The 22,857-nt window shown below is 50.6% G+C and overlaps 1 protein-coding gene across 2 annotated transcripts in view; it reads left to right on the top strand.

The window, feature by feature from the left end:
• Positions 1–15,680: 15,680 nt before the first annotated feature.
• Positions 15,681–22,857, top strand: part of PRAG1 (PEAK1 related, kinase-activating pseudokinase 1) — a 33,332-nt gene continuing 26,155 nt past the window's right edge. The window contains exons 1-2 of one of the 2 annotated variants that reach the window (XM_029073934.1): positions 15,681–15,986; positions 21,574–22,046. In XM_029073934.1, coding sequence (XP_028929767.1) covers positions 21,765–22,046 — 282 coding nt within the window. In that variant the 5' untranslated portion in view covers positions 15,681–15,986; positions 21,574–21,764. The remainder of the gene's footprint in view (positions 15,987–21,573; positions 22,047–22,857) is intronic. The other variant, XM_029073933.1, reaches the window with a different exon arrangement.

Raw genomic sequence — 22,857 nt, forward strand, 5'->3', positions numbered from 1 at the left:
TTTTCCTTCAAAAACATTCAGACCATGTTTCCCCACTCCTCAAGAAATTCCGGTGGATGCTCATCCACCTCCGCATTCAACAAAAACTCCTCACCATTGGCTTTAAGGCACTCAATCCCCTTGCCCTTTCCTACCTCACCTTGCTACTCTCCTACTACAATCCAGCCCACATGCATCGTTCCTTTAATGCTAACCTTCTCTGCCTCAATCTCATCTATCTCTCCGCTGACCTCTCGCCACATCCTACCTCTGGCCTGGAACATCCTCCCTCCTCGTATCAGGCAGATAATTGCTCTCCCCTACTTCAAAGCCTCCTCCAAGAAGCCTTCCCTGATTAAGCCCTCCTCTCCTCTTCTCCTACTCCCTTTTGCATCACCCTGATTTACTCCCTTCATTCATCCTCCCTCCCATCCCCATAGCACATATGTATATACCTGAAATTTATTTATGTATGCATTCATTCAATCATATTTATTGAGCACTTACTTTGTGCAGAACACTGTACTAAGCACTTGGAAAGTACATTTCGGTAACAGATACAGTTCCTACCCAACAAATACGATTGAAGGAATGTATGTTAATTTCTCTCTCCCCTCTAAACTGTGAGCTCAATGTGGGCAGGGAATGTGTCTGTTGTTATATTGTACTCTCCCAAGCACTGTGTACAGTGATTTGCACATAGTAAGTGCTCAATAAATACAATTGAATGAATGAATGAATGAATGAATGAATGGGATGAGCGACAAATGTTGGAAAGAGATGGATGGGCAACCACTGGAGGTGTTTGAGGAGTGGATAGAAGAGGAGAGAATGACACCTTAGAAAACTGCTCTTGGCAGCAGAATAAAATGCAAACTTATAGTCATTGTGGTGATTATGGCATTTGTTAGGTGTTTACTATATGTCAAGCCCTGTTTTAAACAATGGTGTAAGATCAGTCAGGTCTGGATGAAGTCCTTGTCCCACATGAGGCTCACCGGGAGAGGTTGGAAGCAGAGAGGTCTGGGAGGAAGCTGCTGCCATGTTTCTCCACTGTGTTCCCCACTGATGCCATGATTAATGGTGAGAAAATTATGAAGGGCTGGCAAATCTTGGGGCTCTCTTTTACCACAGTTCTGGGGTTGAATCAATCAATCAATCAATGGGATTTATTGAGTGCTTACTGTGCCTAGAGCACTGTACTAAGCACCGTGGGAAAGTTACAATATAATAGGGTTTGTAAATGCTATCCCTAACCACAAGGAACTTACAGTTTATAGATGTCTCCAATGTGTGAGAGGGTGTTTGGCAGAAGTGCTTTTGGGTCTTCTTCCCTTTTCCTGCTAATTCTCCTGAATATAGACCAGGGTCCCCTCCACTTGGTACTGCAGCACACACTCCTCCATTCCTCACCAAGCTAAGGAAAGCTAAAGGAAAGCACACAGGTGACCCTCAGAGTTAGAGGGAGCTGAGTGGAGCGTCTTGACTCCTCAAAGGTTCTTCCCCTTCAGAACAATGGAAGCTTTTGAGGCCCAATGCTTCAGAAGAGTTTTATGGTTCATCTGAAATGAAAGAAGATTATGTTCAGTGCTCTGTGCACACGTGCACACACACCTGTGTGTGTGTGTGTGTGTGTATAAGTGTGTGGGGGGATACGGGTGTGTGTGTGTGTGCCCGTGCACGCACACACACATCTGCGAGCTTGGAAATATATAGAGCAGAGGGAAATTTTCCTTTTAAGAAGTTCCTCACTATTCTCAAGCATCACAACATCTTGTAAGGGTGATTAGCCTCTGGAGAATTTTGAGAGCATTTTCTCGACGCAATTCCTAATTAAAAGCAATTAAGAAGGTACTGAGCTGAAAAACCAGACTCGTGTTCCGTATCATGGCCGTTTATTTTTGATTTGCAAAAGGCTTGCTAGTGTGTGCAGTAGCAACTGTAGCCGGGCTAAACCGGGGTGGGGCAGGGAGAGCAGGGGAAATAATGCTGCTTTGTCAACAAGCGTTTAATAAACAAAGCAAACCCCAAAGGCAGCGTTTGATTGGAAAGCCCCACTGACAGATCTGATCTCTAATCTAGAAGAGTAAAAGAGAGTTGTGTTCCTGAAGTGGTGGGTAACCCCTCCCAGAGAGCTCTGCACATCTGCAACTCCCATAAGCCCTTCTTTGCTGGCTGGGAGGGGATGTAGAGAGGACAAAATAATGTGATTCTCTGGGGTCTCATCATCACCTCCCCATTTTGCAGAGAAACGGGCCGGCCGTGAGATGCTGTGATGGACTTGCCCAAGGTCACCTGATGAACCCATTAGGGGAAATGTCAGTTACATCTGGCTGACTCTCACCACTCCCAGGATAGAGCTGGGTGGGCTGGTAGGGGGATAAGAGGGAGAAGAGGGCGAGCCATCTTGGCGGAGCTCAAGATTGCAGGACAGGGCCCCCACCCACTGTAGTTACCTTGAACACTTAGATTCCTCTCTTTAGCCTTGTCTTGTCACACTTATCTGCTCTGTGACCTTGGGCAAGTCATTTCACTCCTCTGTGCTTCCTCATCAATAAAATGGGGATTAAAACTGTGAGCCCGATGTGGGGCAGGGACTTTGTCCAACCCAATTTGCTTATATCCCCTCAGTGCTTAGTACAGTGCCTGGCACATAGTAAGTGCTTAACTAATACCATAGTCATTATTATTATTTAGACTGGGAGCACCTCAAGGGCAGGCTTGGGACTTTCATTTCGCACTTTGTCTCAACCTTTGGAGCTCTGAGGTGGCAGAGTTGGCCTGCCAGCAGTCGGATTGCAGTTCACACCCTCTCGGCCTCATTTCCTTCCTAGCCGGGACTCTGGCCACTGATGGGTGGATGGGACATCGTTGATCCAAACTGAGCTCCCAGACCTGTAGGAAGACATTGGCTCCCTGCTTAAAAGGAGCTACCCCTCTAAGCCTGTCACCTTTGCCCATGGTGTTTGTTCATTCATTCATTCATTCAACTTTATTTATTGAGCACTTACTGTGTGCAGAGCACTATACTAAGCACTTGGGAACATATAATGCAGCAATAAACAGTCACATTCCCTCCCCACAAAAGGCTTACAGTCTACAATGGGGGAGACAGAAATCAATACAAATAAATAAAATTACAGATACGTAGATAAGTGCTATATGGCTGGAAGGGGGGAATAGCAAAGGGAGCAAGTCAGGACGATGCAGAGGGGAGTGGTAAATGAGGAAAAGTAGGGCTTAGTCTGGGAAGGCCTCAGTTGAGATGTGCCTTCAGTAAGGCTTTGCAGGTGGGGAGAGTAATTGTCTATAGGATTTGAGGAGGGAGGGTGTGCTCCATTTGAGAGGCAGACATGGTCTAGGGATCTGTGGTGAGACAGGCAAGATCATAGGTGAGATCGGGGCACAGTGAGGTTAGCACTGCAAAGTTAATCAATCAATCAATAAACAGTATTTATTGAGCACCTACTGGGGTCAGTACTGTACTGAGCACTGAACTAATGTTTGGGAAAGAAAACTAGAAATTAGTAGATACAATCCCTGCTCTCAAGGAACTTATAGTCTACTGTGTACAAAGCACTGTACTGAGTGCTCTGGAGAGTACAATCAAGTTAGAAGACATGATACCTGTACCCCAGAACCTAGTGATCTTTCAAACTAAGGAAACCAGATTGTGAATGTATTATCTGGTTCACAATCTAGTTAAAGTCCACAAAGTCCTCTGAAATCTTCACCGGATGGGTTTTTAAATTCAGAACCCCCCACAACAATCCGGGGGGAAAAAAGAGAAGGGCAGGGAAGGGAGGGGAGAGGGGAGAGGAGGTAAGTGAGGGGAGAGGAGCTGCTGCCCCCATTGCTGTTTCTTCAGGGAGAGTTAGTTCTTAGAACAGTGCTTGGCACATAGTAAGTGCTTAACAAATACCATCATCATCATCATCATCATCATCATCATTATTATTATTATTATTATTGTTTCTCGATCCCATTGTGCCTGAAGCCAAAGTGTAAATCAAACCCCTGGCCATTTAGGGTGTCAACCGCTCTATGCTGAAATACAGTCACATTGGGGCTTGATTAAGGAATGTTTCCTCCTCAAAGGGAAGCAAACAAATGTGACTTGAAAGGTTTAGCCCCAGATCATAATCACCATCATCCTCAACAATGGCTCTGGACACAGTAACCACTCAACAAATACGATTGATTGATGGATTCTGGACATCTCTACCTGGATGTCCTGCCAATACCTCAAATATGTCCAAAACAGTACTTCTCATCTTTCCACCCAAACCCTGTCCTCCTCTTGTCTTTCATAACACTGTAGACAAAATCACTATCCTTTCTGTCTCACAAGCCTGTAACCTTGAAAGTATCCTCAACTTATTTCTTTCATTCAACCCACATATTCAGTGTCACCAAATCTTGTGGTTTCTCTCTTCACAACGCCGCTAAAATCTGCCCTTTTCTCTCCATCCATACTACTCCTATGCTAATCCAAGGACTAATCCTAACCTCACAGATCTCTATACTTTGTTGCTTCCCCTCCCTGTAATTTATTTTAGGATCTACCTCCCCACTGGATTGTAAACTCTCTGAGGGCACAGATCTCATATACTTACACAACTGAACTCTCCCAGGCCCTTAGTTCAGTGCTCTGCACTGTCCCTGTTCCCCATTTTCAGATGAGAAAACAGTGGCCCATAAAGGTTTAGCAATTTGCAGGCCATCATGTAGCAGGCAAGTAGCAGAGCTGGGACTAGAACCCGGATCTCCTGACTCCCAGCCCTGTGTTCTTTCCACTAGGCTACACTGTTTCACACTGCCTGGCTATTGCTCCACTTTCGCAAGCACATAGTACGAAGCTCAGTTCTCAGTAGGAGTTCAGCAATTATTGCTGCTGCTACTGCTGATGATGATGATGATGTTCAAGATGAGACCTGAGATCAGGTCTTTCCTGCCTGGACCTGGCCCTAGGCAGGGTTGACCCATGAACATTCATTAATTGCCTGTCCAAACAGGATTGGAAGCCTCACCTTCCCAGCAAGGGTGTTGTTGTGTAGCTTTAGAAGCTATGTGTTGTGTGACTGAAGCAACTGTGCAGTGTGTAGCTATGGGAATTGTGCCTCATGTAGCTATGGGAACTGTACATTGTGTAGCTGTGAGAACCATATACCGTGTAGCCATAGGAATTAGGCCTTGAGTTTCATAATTGGGTAGCTCCAGTGGCTATATGTTGTGCAGCTCCAAAGGCTTTGTATTGTGTAGCTATGGGAGCCACGTGTTGGATAACTCCGGTGACTGGGTGTTGTGTAGCCCCAGGAGCTGTGTGTTGTGTATCCCCAGGCATTGTGTGTTATGTAGCCCCAGGGGCTGTGTGCTGTGTAGTTTTGGGAGCTGTGTGCTGTGTGCTGTGTAGTTTTGAGAGCCGTGTGCTTCGTAACGATGGGAGCTGTGTGTTGCATAGCAATGGGAGCTGGGTGTTGTGAAGAGATGAGAACTGGACCGAACTGGCCTGCAGATCCCAGTTCCTTGGGATGAGAGGAACCAGTGCCTTCATGGAACCGGTGTCCTGGGGATGGGGGCCGTGTGCCAAGGCCCGGCTGACTGCAACACTGAGTGTGGCCTGTTTGCCGAATCCAAGTGCAGACAAAGCAGGCCTGTGCCTGGAATGAACAGCCACTTTATCCCAGCGATGGCGGGCCCCCAGCCCCCAGCTCCCAGCCCCCCAGCCCCCACTCTCCATTCCCAGGTCCATGGGCTTGGGGGGGGACGACCAGGGGTCCCCACAAGGCCCCAGGGGGCAGGGGCCAAGCAGGGTCCCCCCATAAGGCACAAGAGGATCAGGAGCAAGCAAGAGTCCCCCATGGGGCACAGAGCGGCTGGGGGTGAGCAGGGGCCCCCTCAGGGCAGATGGCATTTGGGGGTGAGCAGGGGCCCCTGGGAGGCTCAAGGGGGTCAGAGTGAGCAAGGGCCCCTGTGGGGCACAGGAGGGTTGAGAGTGAGTAGGGCTGCTGCTGCAAGTAAGACAGATTGAGATAAAGAAATGCCCTCTTGTTTGTCCTTTTGTGGGTAGGGGGGATGGGGGAGGGGGCAAATTTCTTGCCAGAGGAAACCCCCAGAAGACCAAAATGGGGCTTGGGGTGGGGGTCTACCCAGATTGGTTTTAAGGGGGTCCAGATATTGCTCTTTGTAAAAACGACAGCAAGATGCCACCTCCACTCCAGACAATGTTCTTTTTTTACTTTACTCATTCCTCCTGCTCACTCCTCTTCTCTTTCCTTCTTTTCCTCTTATTCCTCCTCTACCACCTCCTCACCTTCTTCCTTCTCCTCCTCCTCAACCTCCTCCTTTGTCTCCTCCCAATCTTCCTCCATCTCTTCACCAGCCTACTCCATCTCCTCCTCACCTCCCTCCTCCTCCCAGTCCTCCTCCCTCTCACTGCCTCCATTTCTCCCCTTCTTCTCCCTGACACTCCCCTGCTCTGCTCCATCAGCCACTCCTCTCTTCTAAATGGGAGAAATTGAGGAACAAGTTAGAGTCACCCTTTCCTAAGGATTCCTTAACAAGACCTAGAGCTCTTCAGTGGCTCTCTCTCCTCCCCACTTCTCATTCCCCCTTCCTCTTCCCCCTCTCTCTTCTTCCTCTCCCTCCTCCTCTTTTTTTAATGGCTTTGTTAAGTGCTTACTCTGAGCCTACTCCATAGTAGGTGCTGGGGTAGATACAAGCTAATCAGATTAGACACAGTGCATGTCCCACATGGGGCTCACAGTCTTAACTTCCAAGGTACAGAGAAGTGAAATGATTTAACCAAGATCACTCAGCAGACAAGTGGCAGAGCTGGATTACAACCCTGGCCCAAGCTCTACCTACTAGGCCCTGCTGCTTTTCTTCTTCCCTGTCCTTTCCTCCTGCTGTGCTTCTTTGCCTGTGTCACAGCTCTAGAAATTCCTAAAACTGGGATACCAAGGAGAAACAAGCCTCATTAATATTGGTTCCGGGAAAGTAAGATCCCGCTTCCATTGGAATTCATTAATCTTTCCTCACCCATTCATTGCTCCCCTCTCTGTAACCTCCAGTCGCGATGTATTCCCCATCTGCCTCCCTGACCAGACTGGAAGTTCCTTAAGAACAGGGCCGTTTGTCTACTAACTCTACTAACTCTCCCATGGGTTCAACACAGTAGGCACTCAATAAATAGTAGTAGTACTAGTAGTCAAAGTATTTAATAGTAGTTAGTTGTAATGGTAGTGCAATGCATTATAGTAAGCACTAAGGAAAGTACAGCTGAAACACAAAGACCAGTCTATTGCCCTCAAAGAGATTCCAATCTACAGGTGGAGACAGGCACAATAATATTCAGAAGCAGTGGAATGAAATCAATTTGAATAATTAGTTGATTTCCTGCCACAGCAGAGTGTGTCCCTCCTAGTCCCAACCTCCCTCAGGGTTAATATCTCTCCAAAATCATTGTTATAGCCCATTGCATAGGCAGGTAGGGAGGGGGCTTTCCAGGGTTTGGAGGGGCTGGGAGAAGCTGGGAAGGATTCGCAAGCCAGGTAAGCCTTCTGGATCTTTTCGATCAATCAGTTGTATTTATTGAGCGCTTACTGTGTGCAGAGCACTGTACTAAGTGCTTGGGAGAGTACAATGTAATGAAGTCAGTCGATATGTTCCATGCGCTCAATTTCATGGATTTCATGGATTCAGGAAAGACTTAGGTCCTTTAGGTCCCTCGGTAACAAAATGGAGATGGTCACAGAATTCAGCAGGGGAGGGGCTCTGGAGGTGAAGAAGAGCCTGAGCTTGCAGAGAGCTTGGAGAGCTGCAGGGCACAAATCCTGCTCAATCCACGCAAAGGAACAGCATCAGACAAGGTGAGCTCAGCCTGGACGCAGAGCCAGTTGAGCCAGGAAGGTGGGTTTGGAAATGTGGGTTATTTACCTGAACCGCCAAGTGCAATATAGGGTTTAGAGTTTAGAAGAGAGAGAGAGAAAGAGAGAAAGTGGAGAAGGCAGGGAGAGGGGGCTATACCTTTGGCTTCAGGCAAGAGGAGTAAAAGTTCTCAGAAGATGACAGGAAGGATGTTTGGGTTTGGCCTCCAATGGTCCACACTGGTCAGAAGTGTCTTCAGCCTGGCCTCCGGGACAGGACCGGATCATGCCAGACTCTTCCCTGGAGGCCAGCCCCTGTTAGTGGGCATGCCTGGGTGGGGGTGGGCTTGGCTGCTCAGCCAAGGCCACTACGAAGCTGGTTAGGTCATATTCACTTGGGGGCAGCAGGGCTGGGGGCCCGGGGGCGGTGGTGCAAGGGAGGCCTGTACGAGGAAGGAAAGACCAGATGATTACTGGTGTGACAGGTTGGCTCATTTCCAGTGAGACCTTGAATTTTATACAGTATTTTTACTTTCCAAAGCCTCTCCGTGCTGTGTATTTCATTTTTGTCCTAACACCATTTATTCTTAGACTGTGAGCCCCATATGGGACAGGGACTGTGTCCAACCTGATTAACTTGTATCTAGCCCAGCACTTAGAACAGTGCTTGATGCAGAGTAAGTGCTTAAGAAATACAATTATAAATAATAACAATAATTGTTATTATTAGAGAAGTAGCATGGCCTAGTGGAAAGAACACAGGTCTGGGAGTAAGAGAATTTAGGATCTAATCCCGGCTCCACCACTTGTCTGCTGTGAGATCTTGGGCAAGTCACTTAACTTCCCTGTGCTTTAGTTGCTTTCTCTGTAAAATGAGGATTAAAGCTATGAACCCCATATGGGACAGGTACTGTGTTCAACCTGATTATCTTGTATCTACCCCAGAGCTTAGTACAGTGCCTGGCACATAGTAAGTACTTGACACATACCAAAATTAAAAAAGATGTTATTCATTAAACACTTACTAGGTGCCAGGTATCGTGATAAATTACACTGAAGTAAATGCAGGATAATCAGATTGGACGCAGTCCCTGTGCTACAAAGGACTCATACTCTAAGAGGGAATGAGAACCGATATCTTATCACCATTTTACAAATGAAGACACTGAGTCCCAAAGAGGCTTAGTGACCTCCCAAAAATCACCCAGCAGGCCAGTGGCAAAGCAAGGATCCAGGTCCTCCAACTCTCATCCAGGCTGACGGCAGAGATGTTTTGACTGCCTACTGTGTGCAGAGCACTGTACTCAATGCTCGGGAGGGTACAGTGGAGTCTGCAGACACACTCAAGGCGGTTACGGTCTAGCTCAATTAAGGAAAGTTCTCCTTCTCAACCGTAGACACTCAAAGGAGGGAATCAATTTCAGGTCAGCGGTTGTGAAGTCACATTTTCCTTGGTCAGTGGGTGGGTCAGAGAGCCAACTGATTTAAAACAAAACTTTGATGATCTCCTTGTAAAAGTGAACTGTCTGACATATGTATATAGTAAACCTTAATTAGCATGTCTCCCCCATGTAATGTTTTTATGAGGTTTTGTTTTTAATCTTTCTGTCTAGGCCCCAGTGTTCCCTCTGTGGAGGATTTTCTGTTGAGCAACATTTAAAAAGCCCGGCTCCCCATAAACTATCATTAAGAAGTTTCACTGTATATACAACTATTTGTAAGGGGATTGGGGTCTGGTTCTCTTGCTGAGAATTTGGGCAAATAGCCAGTGGGCTGATCAGTTTGCTCCCTGGTTTGGTTACCCAGGAGAAAAGAGGCATCTAGTAGGCCATCAGTGCGGTGACCGGGGAGCTCTGGCCTCCTCTCAGCCTGTGCTCCTGCTTGGGTTGTATGACTCTGGTGCGTCTTAATTATAGCATCTATTTATTTATTTATTTATTTATTTATTTACTTATTTATGGTTTTTGTTAGGTGCTTGGTATGTGTCAGGCACTGCCACTTGTCAGCTGTGTGACTGTGGGCAAGTCACTTCACTTCTCTGTGCCTCAGTTCCCTCATCTGTAAAATGGGGATCAAGACTGTGAGCCTCACGTGGGACAACCTCATTCCCCTGTATCTCCCCCAGCACTTAGAACAGTGCTCTGCACCTAGTAAGTGCTTAACAAATACCAACATTATTATTGTAAGTGTTGGAGTAGATACACGCTAATCAGTTTGGACACGATTCCTGTTCAACATAGGCCTCACAGTTCTAATCTCCATTTTACAGATGAGATAACTGAGGCACAGAGAAGTTAAGTGACTTGCCCAAGGTTACACAGTGCATGAGTCACAGAACTGGGATTAGAGCCCAACTCCTCTGACTCCCAGGCCTGGGCTCTTTCCACTAGGCCACGCTGCTAAGCACTTATGTAAGTGTCTTGTTGCTGAATTGGGGAAATTTTTTTTATATAATGGTATTTGTTAAGTGTTTACTATGTGCCAGGCACTGTACTAAGCACTGAGGTGGATACGAGCAAGTCCCTGTCCCATGTGGGGCTTACAATCTCAATCCCCATTTTACAGATGAGGGAACCGAGGCACAGAGAAGTGAAATGACTTGCCCAAGGTCACACAGCAGACAGATGGCAGATCCGGGATTAGAACCCATGACCTTCTGACTCCCAGGACCGTGCTCTATCCACTATGCCATGGAAATGCTCAGGATTGTCAGGGGCAGAGGGTCTGCCCCTCTCTGGGATGTGGTGGGGAGCTCGGGGTCTGGAGGGCAGGGAAGCCAGATTGGCTGCTACCCTGTCAAAGCCTCTGCTTCCAAGCCTGCCCAGTTCAAGGCTACTGTCCAGGTCCCTGTCTCCATGCTGAGGGCTACAGGCATGGCCAAAGGTGGGCCCCAGCTGTGGCCATCGCAGCGGTGCAGAAGCAGAAGAAGAGAAAGGGCTGGCCTGGAGGCGGGGACCTGGGGTGGTCACTGGTCCTAGCTGCTGCATTCCCCCACCCCAAAAGCTGGTGTCCTCTCCACTCCCCCTCCTGTAACCATCCTGGCATGGCATGAGGTTAGTCACCTGCTCCTGTGATCACTCTGCCCCTACAGCTCCCCTCGGTTCTCCTCTGGCTCTGACTTCCTTCTGGCTCCAGTTCCCCTTTTCCTCCCCTCCACCACCTCTCCCCCCTACCCTTCTGCTCCAGCTCCTCTCTGACTCCTCTCTGACTCTCCTCTGGTTCCAACTTCCTTCCAACTCCTTCTCCAGCTCCCATCCCACTCCCCTCCCGCTCCAACTCCCCTCTGACTTCTCTTTGCCTCCACTCCAGCTCTTGCTTTGCTGTGCTTCCTCTCCACCTCCCCACAGCTTCCCCTCTTTCTCCCCTGATTGCCCTCTGGCTCTCAGGAAAAATGACCAATCCAGCCAGCCAACTAGCCAGCCAGCCAGCCCCACTCTGAAAAGCTTGCACCAGGGTCTTGGCCTTTATTGCTGAAAAAGAAAAAGCAAAACAGAATTCAGACCTGACTGCTGTAGCACACATGCACACAAGTGTACCTATACTCATTCACACACATAGTCATATCCATACACATTCAAACACATAAACACAATGGCTAGGCAGCTGAAGATTTACCTGAACTGTCTGGACACTGACCTGCTGTTTGACCTTGGATAAGTCACTTAACCTCTCTTGGGCCTCTATTTCCTCATCTGTAAAATGGAGATAAGATACCTGTACCCTCTCCCTTTTGGACTGTGAGCCCCAGTGTCTACCCAGTGCAAACCACTGCACTAAATGCCTACTGTGTGATGAGCCTTGCACTAAGCTCTTGGGAGGGTGCAGTACAGGAAGGCATGAACCCTGCCCTCAATTATCTGTTGCCCAATTGTACTTTCCACGCGCTTAGTATGGTGCTCTGCACACAGTAAGTACTCAATAAATACGATTGAATGAATGAAGGAGTTTACAGTCTATCTAGGGAAGCAGATCCTGAAATAACTTCCAGATAGAAAGGAGAAGGGATTAAATAGTCTAGGTCAGAGGGGGCCAACTGGAGCTCCTCTGAGCCCCTGCTGAGTGCAGCTCGAGGGGAGAAGCCAGGCAATATATGTTCGCTGGAATGACAGTAGGAAAATGATTTGCCTGTGGCTGCGGTGGCAACAGTTAAAAAATAAACCATACTGCGTTGCGAGCGGAAGTTTCAGAGGAAAATCCAACACCCTGTGTTTATGAGAATGCATGAGCTTATCTTAGCTTTTCTAAGGATATGTCGTGCTTGGCAGGGGGTGGGGAAGGATCCTTGCAGAAGAGCAATAAGAACATTTCTTCTGCCCCAAGGTGGCCATTTTAAAGCAAACTCTCTCCCAGATGTTAGATGTAGGCAATTTCAAAGTTCAAATTTTTTCATTTGTTTGATTCCTCAAGCAGTTGTCTATCTAGGTTGTTTTCAATTTTACCCCCAATTATTTCTGAATGCCCATGATGTAATTATTGTTATGCTTGTCTGCCCCTGTAGAGTGTAAGCTCCTTGTGGACAGGGATTCTGTCACCTACTTTTTGTTGTTTCCCCAGCACTGGACAATACACTACATTGTGCTCAGGAGGCAACTCAGAAAATACCATAATTCCTGGTACAAGACAAATTTCCTACCCTCAAGGAGCTTGCACAGCTTAGCCTGTTGTCCTTCTCATTTCTTCCTTCCATATGAAGGAGCCCATCTGTCAATCAGCTGCAGTAACAGGGACATTTACTGAGCACCTTTTAGGTGCAGTGCATTGTAAGAGGCTCTTGGGACGTACCGAATAGCGGAGTGAAACGTTCCCTGCCCACAAGGAGCTAACTCGGTAGTGAGGGAGACAAAACATGAAAATATTTACAACTAGGGTAGTCAAAATAAATGACTGATGACACATCTCTTCATGAGGACTAAAGGAGATTTCGAGTGTTAGATGTGGCTGAAAGGGTGATGTGGATCAGGGTGCCAGGAGATGAATCGGGGAGGGCTAGCTGGAGGAGGTGGAATCGAGGAGGGATTTGAATGTGGGGAAAGCTGTGGCTTGTCTGGTGTGGGGAAGAAAGAAGTTCCAGGCGAGGGGAAGAGTGGGAGCAAGGGGACGGAAGTCGGAGAGTTGGGAACGAGGCACTGCTAGAAGGTTGGTTTGGGAAGAGAGAAGAAAGGTTGGGGAAGAGTGAGTAGGTGAATAGAGCAGATAGGTGAGGTGGGACCAGGAAGTGGAAAGCCTACAGGCCAATTGTGAAGTGTTTTTTTTTCTTTGATGCTGAAGGTTGCAGAGAGCCAGAGGAGAGTTTGGGAGAGAAGAAGCAGCATGGCCCAGTGGAAAGAGCATGGGCCTGAGAGTCAGAGAATCTGGGTTTTATTGCCATTGTTCTTGTCTGTCCATCTCCCCCGATTAGACTGTAAGCCCGTCAGACAGCAGGGACTGTCTCTATCTGTTGCCAACTTGTTCATCCCAAGCGCTTAGTACAGTGCTCTGCACATAGTAAGCGCTCAATAAATACGAATGAATGAATGAATGAATGAATGAATGAATGGGTTCTAATCATGGCTCCACCAGTTGCCTACTATGTCACCTTGGGCAAGTCAATTAATTTGTGAAATTTGTGAAGCGCTTACTATGATAATAATGGTATTTGTTAAACGCTTCCTCTGTGCCAAGCATCATTCTAAGCACTGGGGCAAGCACTGAGCTAAACACTGGTTTAGATACAAGGTAATCAGATGGGGCTTACAGTCTAAGTAGGGGGGTGAGTAAGTACTAAATTCCTATTTTCAGATGAGGAAACTGAAGCTCAAATAAGTTAAATGATTTGACCAAGGTTAAACAACAGACAAGTGGCAGAGCCAGGATTAAAACCCAGGTTCTCTGCCTGTGCTATTTCCAGTAGGACATGCTGTTTCAGTTTCCTCAACTGTAAAATGGTGATTCAGTACCCGTTTTCCCTCCTTTTAAGACTGTGAGCCCCATGTGGGAAAGGGACTGTGGCAACCTGATTAATTTGTATCTATCCCAGTGCTTAGAAGAGCACTTACCATGAAAAAGGAGCAATATATAGCTGATGCTACTTCCCAGAGAGTTTTCCCTTTAAGCATTGAGTTGCTAACCCTCAACTAATGTGGCTGCCCATTTTGGGGGTCTTGGGGAGGGGTGGCACTCTAATGCATTTACCCACAGGTCATGCCTCTCAGTCAGCCTCTGCCACAGGAGCACCAAGCTAGCTCTGAGAAGCATTATGGCTTAGTGGAAGGAGCACGGGCTTGGGAGTCAGAGGTTGTGGGTTCTAATCCTGGCTCTGCCACTTGTCAGCTGTGTGACCTGGGGCAAGTCACTTAATTTCTCTGTGCCTGTTACCTCATCTGTAATATGGGGATGAAGACTGTGAGTCCCAGGTGGAACAACCTGATTACCTTGTAAATACCCAAGCGCTTAGAACAGTGTTTGGCACATAGTAAGCACTTAACAAATACCAACATTATTATTATTATTATTAAGTAATATGATCCACTGTGTCCTGTGTACTGCCTGCCCAGCTGCTCTGCTCTGCCGCTCTGCTGCTCTGCCTATTCCCTGAGCGTCACCTGAGTGCGAGGCCCTGGACCAAGCACTGCAGCAGAAGCAAGACCTGTCCACTGTTCTTTGGGAGCTTACCACCTACCTTTTAGCCCGCCTCTGCCCCTCCCCAGGGTCACGGGACAGGCGATGGTCAACTCTAGTCTGACCCCATCCCTGCTTGTATTGCTCTGATTCTCCCAACCCACTCCCCTTGCACTGGTGCAGGCCGGAGAGGAATTCAGCAGTGGTCAAGGGAGACCACTTGCTGGGTGTCGGGAGAAGGAGAGGGGATTCTCTGGTCCTGCCACAGGCTCTGATTGACAACATCATGTCACGGGGACGAGCCACATGCCAGGGCTCTGTGAGGTGTAACTGTCACCGCTCCCACTCTGGGTGGACTTGGGACATCTTAATCAGTGACTTGCTGGGTGTGAGTCAGACTGGTTCCTAATCTTTGTCCTGAAGAGAGGAGAGGCACTTCTCCTGGTGGGCCTTGCCTCCCCTGAAATTTCATGGGGCTCCCTCAATCAATCAGTGGTATGTACTGAGCACGTACCTTGAGCAATGCTCTGGATAGGGCACTATACAGAGCACTAGGGGAAAGTGCAGTGGAGAGAGTGGGCGCAATCCCTGCCCTCTAGGAGTTTACAATCTAGTGGAGCAGGCGGGCACTATAATAAATAACAGGTAGGGGGAAAAGTGCTCGAATTATAAAGTCCCCACGGGCACTCAGGCACCCGAGGGATAGGGGGTCTGCATCAGATGGAACAGGAAAGATTGGAAATGGAGTGGGGAGCAGAACAGAGAGAGGCTGGGTGTGAAGAAAGCGGTTTGGAAAGGGAAGGGGAATTGAGGGTTTACGGGATTGGTGGAGGATGGGGGTCTGTTTGGGTGAAGGGAGGTGTGAGGATGCGAAGGAGTTGGGAGGTGGATTTATTCTGGGGAAGGGGTGGCCAGGTGAGTGGGGAGGGCTGGGGGGGGATATGCTGGGGGTGGAAGTGGAGGTGCTGGAAGGGAGGAGGAAGAGAGGCACGAAGAAGAGGAGGTGATGGGGGAAAGGAGGAAAAAAGAGGGAGGAGGAGGTGAGAAGGGGAGGGGAGAGGGAGGAGGAAGGGTAGAAGGGGGGAGGAAGGGAGAGAGAAGGGGGAAATAGGGGGAAGGGGGGGAGGAGGAGGTGAGAAAGGGGAGGAGGGATGGAGGAGGAGGAGGAGGAGGAGGAGCGAGCGCTGCAGCTGCTCCGCCGCCCCCCGCCCCCCTCCAGCGAGAGGAGCCACAATGAAACAATGCTCAAAGTAGCGCCGCGGGGGCCGGGACTTCCCGCCGCCTCCCCGAGACCGGCCGGCGCTAAGGGACAGCGCTAAGGGACGGCGCGGGGCGCTAAGGGGCGCAGCCGGGCGGAGGCCCGCCCGCTCGGCCGGACCCTCGGCCGGACCCTCGGCCGGTCCCTCGGCCGGACCCTCGGCCCGGACCCTCGGCCGGGCTCCCGTCCTTTTTGTCTCCAGCGCCGGGGGCTGCGGGCTGCGGGCTCCTCTGCGCTCACTCTGCGGATGGCCCGAGCCCCGGGCTCCCGTCCGGCTCCCGTGCGTGAGTGGGCTGCGCGGCTGCGGGGCTGCGGGGCGGGAGGTGCGGGGGGGCTGCGGGCCGGGGAGGAGGGAGCGTTTCGTAGCACCCTGAATAGCCGGGAGGAGGGGAGGGGGCGCCGGGACCCGGGTCCGCGGCGGCCGGGGGTCAGCGCCGATGACCGGTCCTAGGACCGCCCTCCCCGCACCTCGCGGCCCCTCGGCCGGCCACCCCCGGGAGTAGCCGTTCCTAGGGCCATCGGGTCCTCGAGCCACCTCCTCCCCGGAGCCCGCCGTCCCCAGGCGGCCGGGGACGGACGGACCCCGAGCCGGTGTCCGGCGGGGTCAGCGCTGCCCGCGCCGCCGCCCAAAGTTGCCCCGGAGGGGTCAGCGCCAGGCCGCCCGGCGCCTGCCCGCCGCACTGCGCTGCACTGCCGGTCCCCGTGCGGCCGGCCCGGCCCTCCCTGCTGGTCAGCGCGCCGCCCGGGAGGGGGGCTGGGCACTGAGGGACCGGACCGCACGGGGGGAGGGAGGGACCTCGAGGGGGCCGGACCCGGGGCTGACCAGGCCGTGGGGGGCCGTGTCCCCGAGCGCTCTGCCCCCCGCCACACACCGGCTTCAGGTTGTCCTTTCCTCCTCAACTCCTTCAGCCTCGACAATCCTTAAACAAATAGGGTGTGTTGAAACGTAGGCAGACGTTTTCCATTCTCTCCTCCTTTTCGGTATTAACCTCCTTACAGTGGGCGGCTTTGTTTGCGTGGGGTGTTCTCTGTATTTTTACACTCCACTGGGCATCCATGAGACCGCTGGCGGGAAGGAGCCGAGGGACAAAAGTAGCTCAGTTTCTCTGGCCGGCCGTGTCCCTGGCCCATCCCACTCGGGTGGGCTTGTAACGGAGGTTTGCTTATAGGAACTAGTGCCTCCTTTACTACTTTAGAGAAGCAGCGTGGCTCAGTGGAAAGAGCACGGGTTTAGGCGTCAGAGGTCGTGGGTTCTAATCCCTGCTCCGGCACTTGTCAGCCCTGTGACTTTGGGCAAGTTACTTAACTTCTCTGGCCCTCAGTGATCCCATCTGTAAAATGGGGATTAAAGACTGTGAGCCCCACGTGAGACAACCTGATCACCTTGTATCTCCCCCAGCGCTTAGAACAGTGCTTGGCACTTAACAAATACCAGCATTATTATTATTAGGAACTGTGCCCGATTTGGTGGCAGTTTGGCATCGTGAGCCCGGCCAGTCCAACCGGAGCCCAACGCTCCTGGCCCGGTTTCGGAAGTTTGCTGGTGGTGATGGCACCCGCTGCCCTCTGCCCACTGGGGTGGTGGCTAACGCCACCTGGCCGTACCAACAGAAGTCTGATTAAATGGGCTCATGGCCCCGGCAGCCTCCCCGGAAGCCAGTGAAAATTTGCAGAGTTGCAAAGCCCCGTCTCTCTCCTCGTCCCCTTCCCCCCCTCCTCCTCTTTCCTCTTCCTCCTCCTCCTCAGAGGTTTGGAATGTGGGTGGGAAGGAGCCTCAGGTTCTGTCTGAGCGAGCTGGCCCAGGCCATGGGACGCCCAAAGGGAAGTGGATTCTTTCCCTGGGCTCCCGCCGCATGTAGTTTTCTTTCACCATCGTTTAATTAAGACTATCTGGGCTGGCGCTCCATGCCTGGGGATGCGCTCCAGAAAAGCGGCCTGTTGGATGCGGTGATTGTAGACCAGAAGCTCTTGGTGGGTAGGGAAGATGTCCGGTCTTTCTTTTGCAGTTTACCAAGCCTTGAACACTAAGTGGGCCTCAATAGATACCGTTACTACCACCAGTAATGTATTCGTGCCTGTGGGGATGGACAGACAAGTCTGAGAAACCAGGATGTGGTAGGAGGTGTCTGTGGCGGGTGGTGATGATGGTGGTAGTGGCGGTGGAGGTGTCGGTGCAGACACCACTGTCTTGCTCAACATTTCTGATTTTCCAGAGGCTTTGGGGGTGGGGGAAGATAGTCCTTGAGCTGTCCTCAGCGGCCAGCTTGGGTCTGAAGAGACTCAGCTTGCTATGGGCAGGGAATGTGTCTACTAACTCCAGTAAGCACTCAGTAAATATGATTGGATTGATTGAAGAGAGCAATTCCTGTTCAGAGGAGCAGGAGCTAGAGAGGGATAATAATAATAACTGTGGTTTTTATTAAGCACTTACTGTGTGCCAAGCACTGTTCTAAGATCTGGGGTAGGTAATCAAGTTGGAGACAATCCCTGTCCCGTATGGGACTCATAGTCTTACATTTTATAGAGGAGATAACTGAGGCACAGAAAACTAAAGCGATTTGCCCAAGGTCACACAACAGACGGGTGCTTAGAAGGGATTAGAATCCACGTCCTCCGACTCCTAAACCTGTGCTTTTTCTGCTAGGCCATGTTGCTTTTCCAGCCCCACCAGAAACACCAGGCAGGGTGGAAGTAGGGCTCCCCTAGGCCATAGGCCAGCTTCAGCCACATGGCAAGAGGAAATCCCAGTCAGTCGTAGGCCAGTGGGGGGCCGGCAGCAGGAGGGTCCGGAGCTGGCTGCACTAGGAATAGACAGCGTGCTGATTCACAAGTGAGGTGTTCTGCCTGCCTCAGCTCTCTTGGGAGTTGGAGCTCGGACCTGGAGGCAGGAGCTTGGCTGGAGAAAGCCATTAACTCACTGATCCACCTCTCCACTGGGACAGGAGACTGAGGGTCACCTGAACGTCCACACCTGCACGTCCACAAAAGGGTCCCATTTTGGTCCAACCAGCTCGCAGTGCTGGCTTGCATAGCTCAAGAGACTCCTGGTAACAGCCTCCAACTTTCCCCCAGCCTAGGTCTGTAGGAGGGATAAAGGAAGGAACTGTGGTATTTGTTCAGTGCTTCCTGGGTGCCCAACTCTGGGGTAGATACAGCACAATCAGATCAGTTGCGCTTCCTACCCACAAGGTGTTCACAGTTTCAAAGGGCGAGCAGGTATCTTATTCCCATTTTATAGAGGAGGGAACTGAGACCCTGAGGAATCTGAGTAACCTGCCCAAGGTCACACTGCAGGCCAGCGGTAGAGCTGGAACTAGAGCCCCAAGTTGTTTGATTCCAATCCCTTACTCTCTCCATTAGGTCACACGACCTCCCCACTCTCCAGCTGGACTAAATCCTCAAGCACCTCACCAAATCATCCCCGCCTGGTTTTGGATCAGATAGTCCATCTTGTCAGGAGTTATGTGCGATGAGGGCACCCCATGCCTAGCGATCAGTTCCCATCATTAACAGGTGCAAAGTCACCACATCCCACCCAACTGAACTCCCCAGAGTTCTTAATACTGTATCCTGCCCACGAGGTGCTCAGGACAGGTGCTCAGGTGCAATATTTTTTGAGTATTGGCTGTGTGTGTTGAGTGCTTGAGAAAGTACAGTGGAGTTAGTAAGCTTGATTCTTGCCCTCAGGGAACTGACAGTCTAGCTACTGCTTCTAGGGAGAGTCCTCTGTCCCACCTTGGCAAGGCCTCGGGCCAAGGACAGACAGGGAGGCAGCTCAGACAGTGAGACTGGGGAAGGTTCTAGATGACAGAAAACTCAGCCTTCTCCTCCGCTTGGCCACCTATTCTCTGGGAGGTGGGGGAGTGGTTCCAACGGTGGGGTGGGGGCGGGTGTCCTCTGTAATTGTTTCCCCATCTGCTGCATGCATTCAATGCTAAATAAGTACCAGTACTGCTACTACTTTAAAATTAGTAGCAATATTATTGCCCCGGTGGCTAGGGGAGGGTGTACAGATGGGTGGAAAGGGCTGGTGCAGCAGCCCAGGGAGAAGAGTGTTTATCAGGTGATACTGCTTCTCCCTCTGACTTCAGTTTCACTCTCACAGGCAATTATCTCCTCAGAGAACTGCCCTGCTGGGTGTCACATCACTGAAAGTGTCTAACTTTCTCTCTCCCTGACTCCCTCCTTTTCTCTCTCTCGCTCTCTCTCTCTCCTCCACTCCGTCCCTCCCTTCTCCTCCCTCCTCTATTTCACTCTTCTTCTATATAGTTGCGAAACTGACTCCACTGGCAGTGAAGTTCACCTGTGAGAGAGAGTGTGTATGTGTGTGGCTGAAAAGGCCGTCGTAGGACCATGTTGCTTGTTGTGTTATGGGGTTTGACATCTGTAACTAGTGCCTGGCGCTGTTTTCTCTTTTGTCTCCTTGACTCTTTCCACTTGATTCATTCATTGTCATATTTATTGAGCACTTACTGTGTGCAGAGCACTGTACTAAGTGCTTCAGAGAGTACAGTAAAGCGATAAACACACATTCACTGCCCACAGTCTAAAGACTCCGAGAGACCCTCTCAACCAAGGCATAGAGGAGGTCACAAGGAAAAGAGAAACATCATGGCCTAGTGGGAAAGTCACGGCCTTGAGAATCAAAGGACCTGGGTTCTAATGCTGGCTCTGGGGCTCTGCCGAGTATTTGCTTTGTGACCTCAGGCAAGTCAGTTAACTTCTCTGTGCCTCAGTTCTTCTGTTCTCCCTCCTACTTAGACTGTGAGCCCCATGTAAGGCAGGGGCTGTGTCTCACCTAATTAACTTGGATCATACCTACCCCAGCACTTAGAACAGTGTTTGACAGATAGAAAGCTCTGAACAAATACTATATTCAAATAAAACAAAAAGACCCTGTCCTTGTCTAAAGAGGTCTTGGACCTGCATGGTGCCTTCATTGAGATGGGCTTGTTGTGGTTGTTGCTGGCATGCAGGGATCCAGGCTGACACTGGCCCCTTTTCCATTAGTTGACCAGGGTAACTGGCCCCTGACCCATCCTCATAGCTGGAAACCTGTTTCCTGGGTCTCCCCTCTCCCGGTCTCCTGGCCTCAGACCCACAGGCCTCCACCCACAGGGGCCGGGACACACATGGGAGGACAACATCCAGTGCCAAAGGAATCTGCCTCTCTGCTAGCTCTTCCACCCTCACTGTAGATCTGGGACCAGAAACCGGGCTCTGGGCTGGTCGAGGGAGGGGCTTTAGCTAAACTGGAACCCAGGCATGGACAAACTATGTGCTTGCAGTGATCCCTACTCTTTTCTAAGAAGAGGTAGGGGGTCTAGTGGAAAGAGCCCCGGGGCTGGGAGTCAGGAGAACCAGGTTCTCATCCCAACTCTGCCACTGGCCTGATGTGGGACCTTGGCAAGTCACTTAGAGTCTCTGGACCTCAGTTTCCTCACCTGTAAAATGGGGATTGGTTACCTACCTACCTTGCCCTCCCTCTTAGACTGTGAGCCCCTTGTGAAACAGAGACTGAGTCAGATCTGAGGATCTTGTGTCTACCCCAGCGTTCGTAGAGTGCTTGGAACAATGTAAGTGCTGAAAAAATACCATTACTACTAATCTCTTTTTGCCTCTCCTCTGATAAAAACTGAGACCCAATCAATCAATAGTATCTACTGAGCACATACTGTGGGCAGAGCACTGTGCTAAGTATTTGGGAGAGTAGAGTAGAATCTGTAGACAGGATCCCTGCCCTCCAAGAGCTTCTGGTTTAGCAGGGGAGACAGACACTGCAAAGAACTTTAGACAGGAGGAAGAGAACGGGGATGTGTCTGTGTATTCATTAGTGCTCTCACTGATCGTGCTGGTGTTCTGCCTCTACAGGAAACAGTCCAGAGTTCCAATGGCTGACCCCAGCTAGCCAGACCGCCAAATCCCGGACAGCCCACTGGACCACAAAACTGGGGACAAACTGCTGGACTGCTGTTCCTGAGGAGAGCCCGCCGGACCACATACCCTAGGGACAGCCCGCCAACAGCTGTGCACAAGATGATCCAGCCCCTGTATGGGGCAAGATGCAGTCGGCCAGAGTCTGCCTGAACCGAGAGCGAGCGAAGATGTCCGCGTGCAGTGACTTTGTGGAACATATCTGGAAGCCCAACTCCTGCCAGAACTGCTTCGGCCTGAGGAGTGACCACGACCTTACACGGAGAGCCGGTAGCTCCCCCACAGCTCCCAGTGCTGAGCGTGCCGCCTCCCCCTACTCGAAGCCGACCATCGCGGTGAAGCCGACAGTGATGAGCGCCGACGCCTCGGACGCCTGGGTGGAAGCCCAGAGACCTCTGGAGCCTCCGCAGGTGACTAGGCCAGAGACGTTTGTCAGGGCTGGGCCGGGGCTTCCGTCTGTTCCTTCACGCCGTGCCAGAAGCCTGGCACAGCTCTGTAAGAGGAAGACTCTTGTGAGCAGGCTCTTGTCCAAACGTCCCCTGATCCCTTGTCCCCAGAAGGCCGTTGGTCATCTTGGTCCCAGACCTGAGTTCTTTCCAGCTTCCCCCACCAAGCCTTTGCCTGCGCCACTCTGACTGATTCTGGGGGCAGGGGCAACTGGAGGACATGCTCCTCCCCTGGTCCTACCCGAACACTTTCTCTCCTCCTTTTCCTTCTCTTCCTCATTCTCCAGGGTGGCTCCAGCTAGCATAGGGAGGTTCCCACACTGACACTCCAGGAATATGTAGCAGCTGCCCTGGCATATGCTTTCCCCACATTGCTGCTGCCTTGTTCCTGTCCCTACCCTGCCCCTGTCCAGCTCTTACCCTGCCCCGGCCCTGCCCCTAACACTGACCTGGCCTTACCCTACCCACGTGCTCTTTCTCCTTTTTAATCTAGGTTTGACCTGATTAACTTGTATCTAATCTTGTGCTTAGAATTATGCTTGACATATAACAAGCACTTAAATATAATAATGGTAATAATAATAAAAATGATCATAATAATAACAATAATAATAACATAGACATGTGCAGGCAGCAGGGAGCCTGAGGTTGAGGCTCTTGGTGAGGCCATGGATCTATGGCGGGGAGAGATATGAGTGGGAATGAGGCCTGGGTATGAGAGAACAAGGGAGGAGGGAGAGAGAGGTGGAAAGAACACACAGGTAGGTGGGAGCTG

The sequence above is a fragment of the Ornithorhynchus anatinus genome, chromosome 10, assembly GCF_004115215.2.
Source record: "Ornithorhynchus anatinus isolate Pmale09 chromosome 10, mOrnAna1.pri.v4, whole genome shotgun sequence".
Lineage (NCBI taxonomy): Eukaryota > Metazoa > Chordata > Mammalia > Monotremata > Ornithorhynchidae > Ornithorhynchus > Ornithorhynchus anatinus.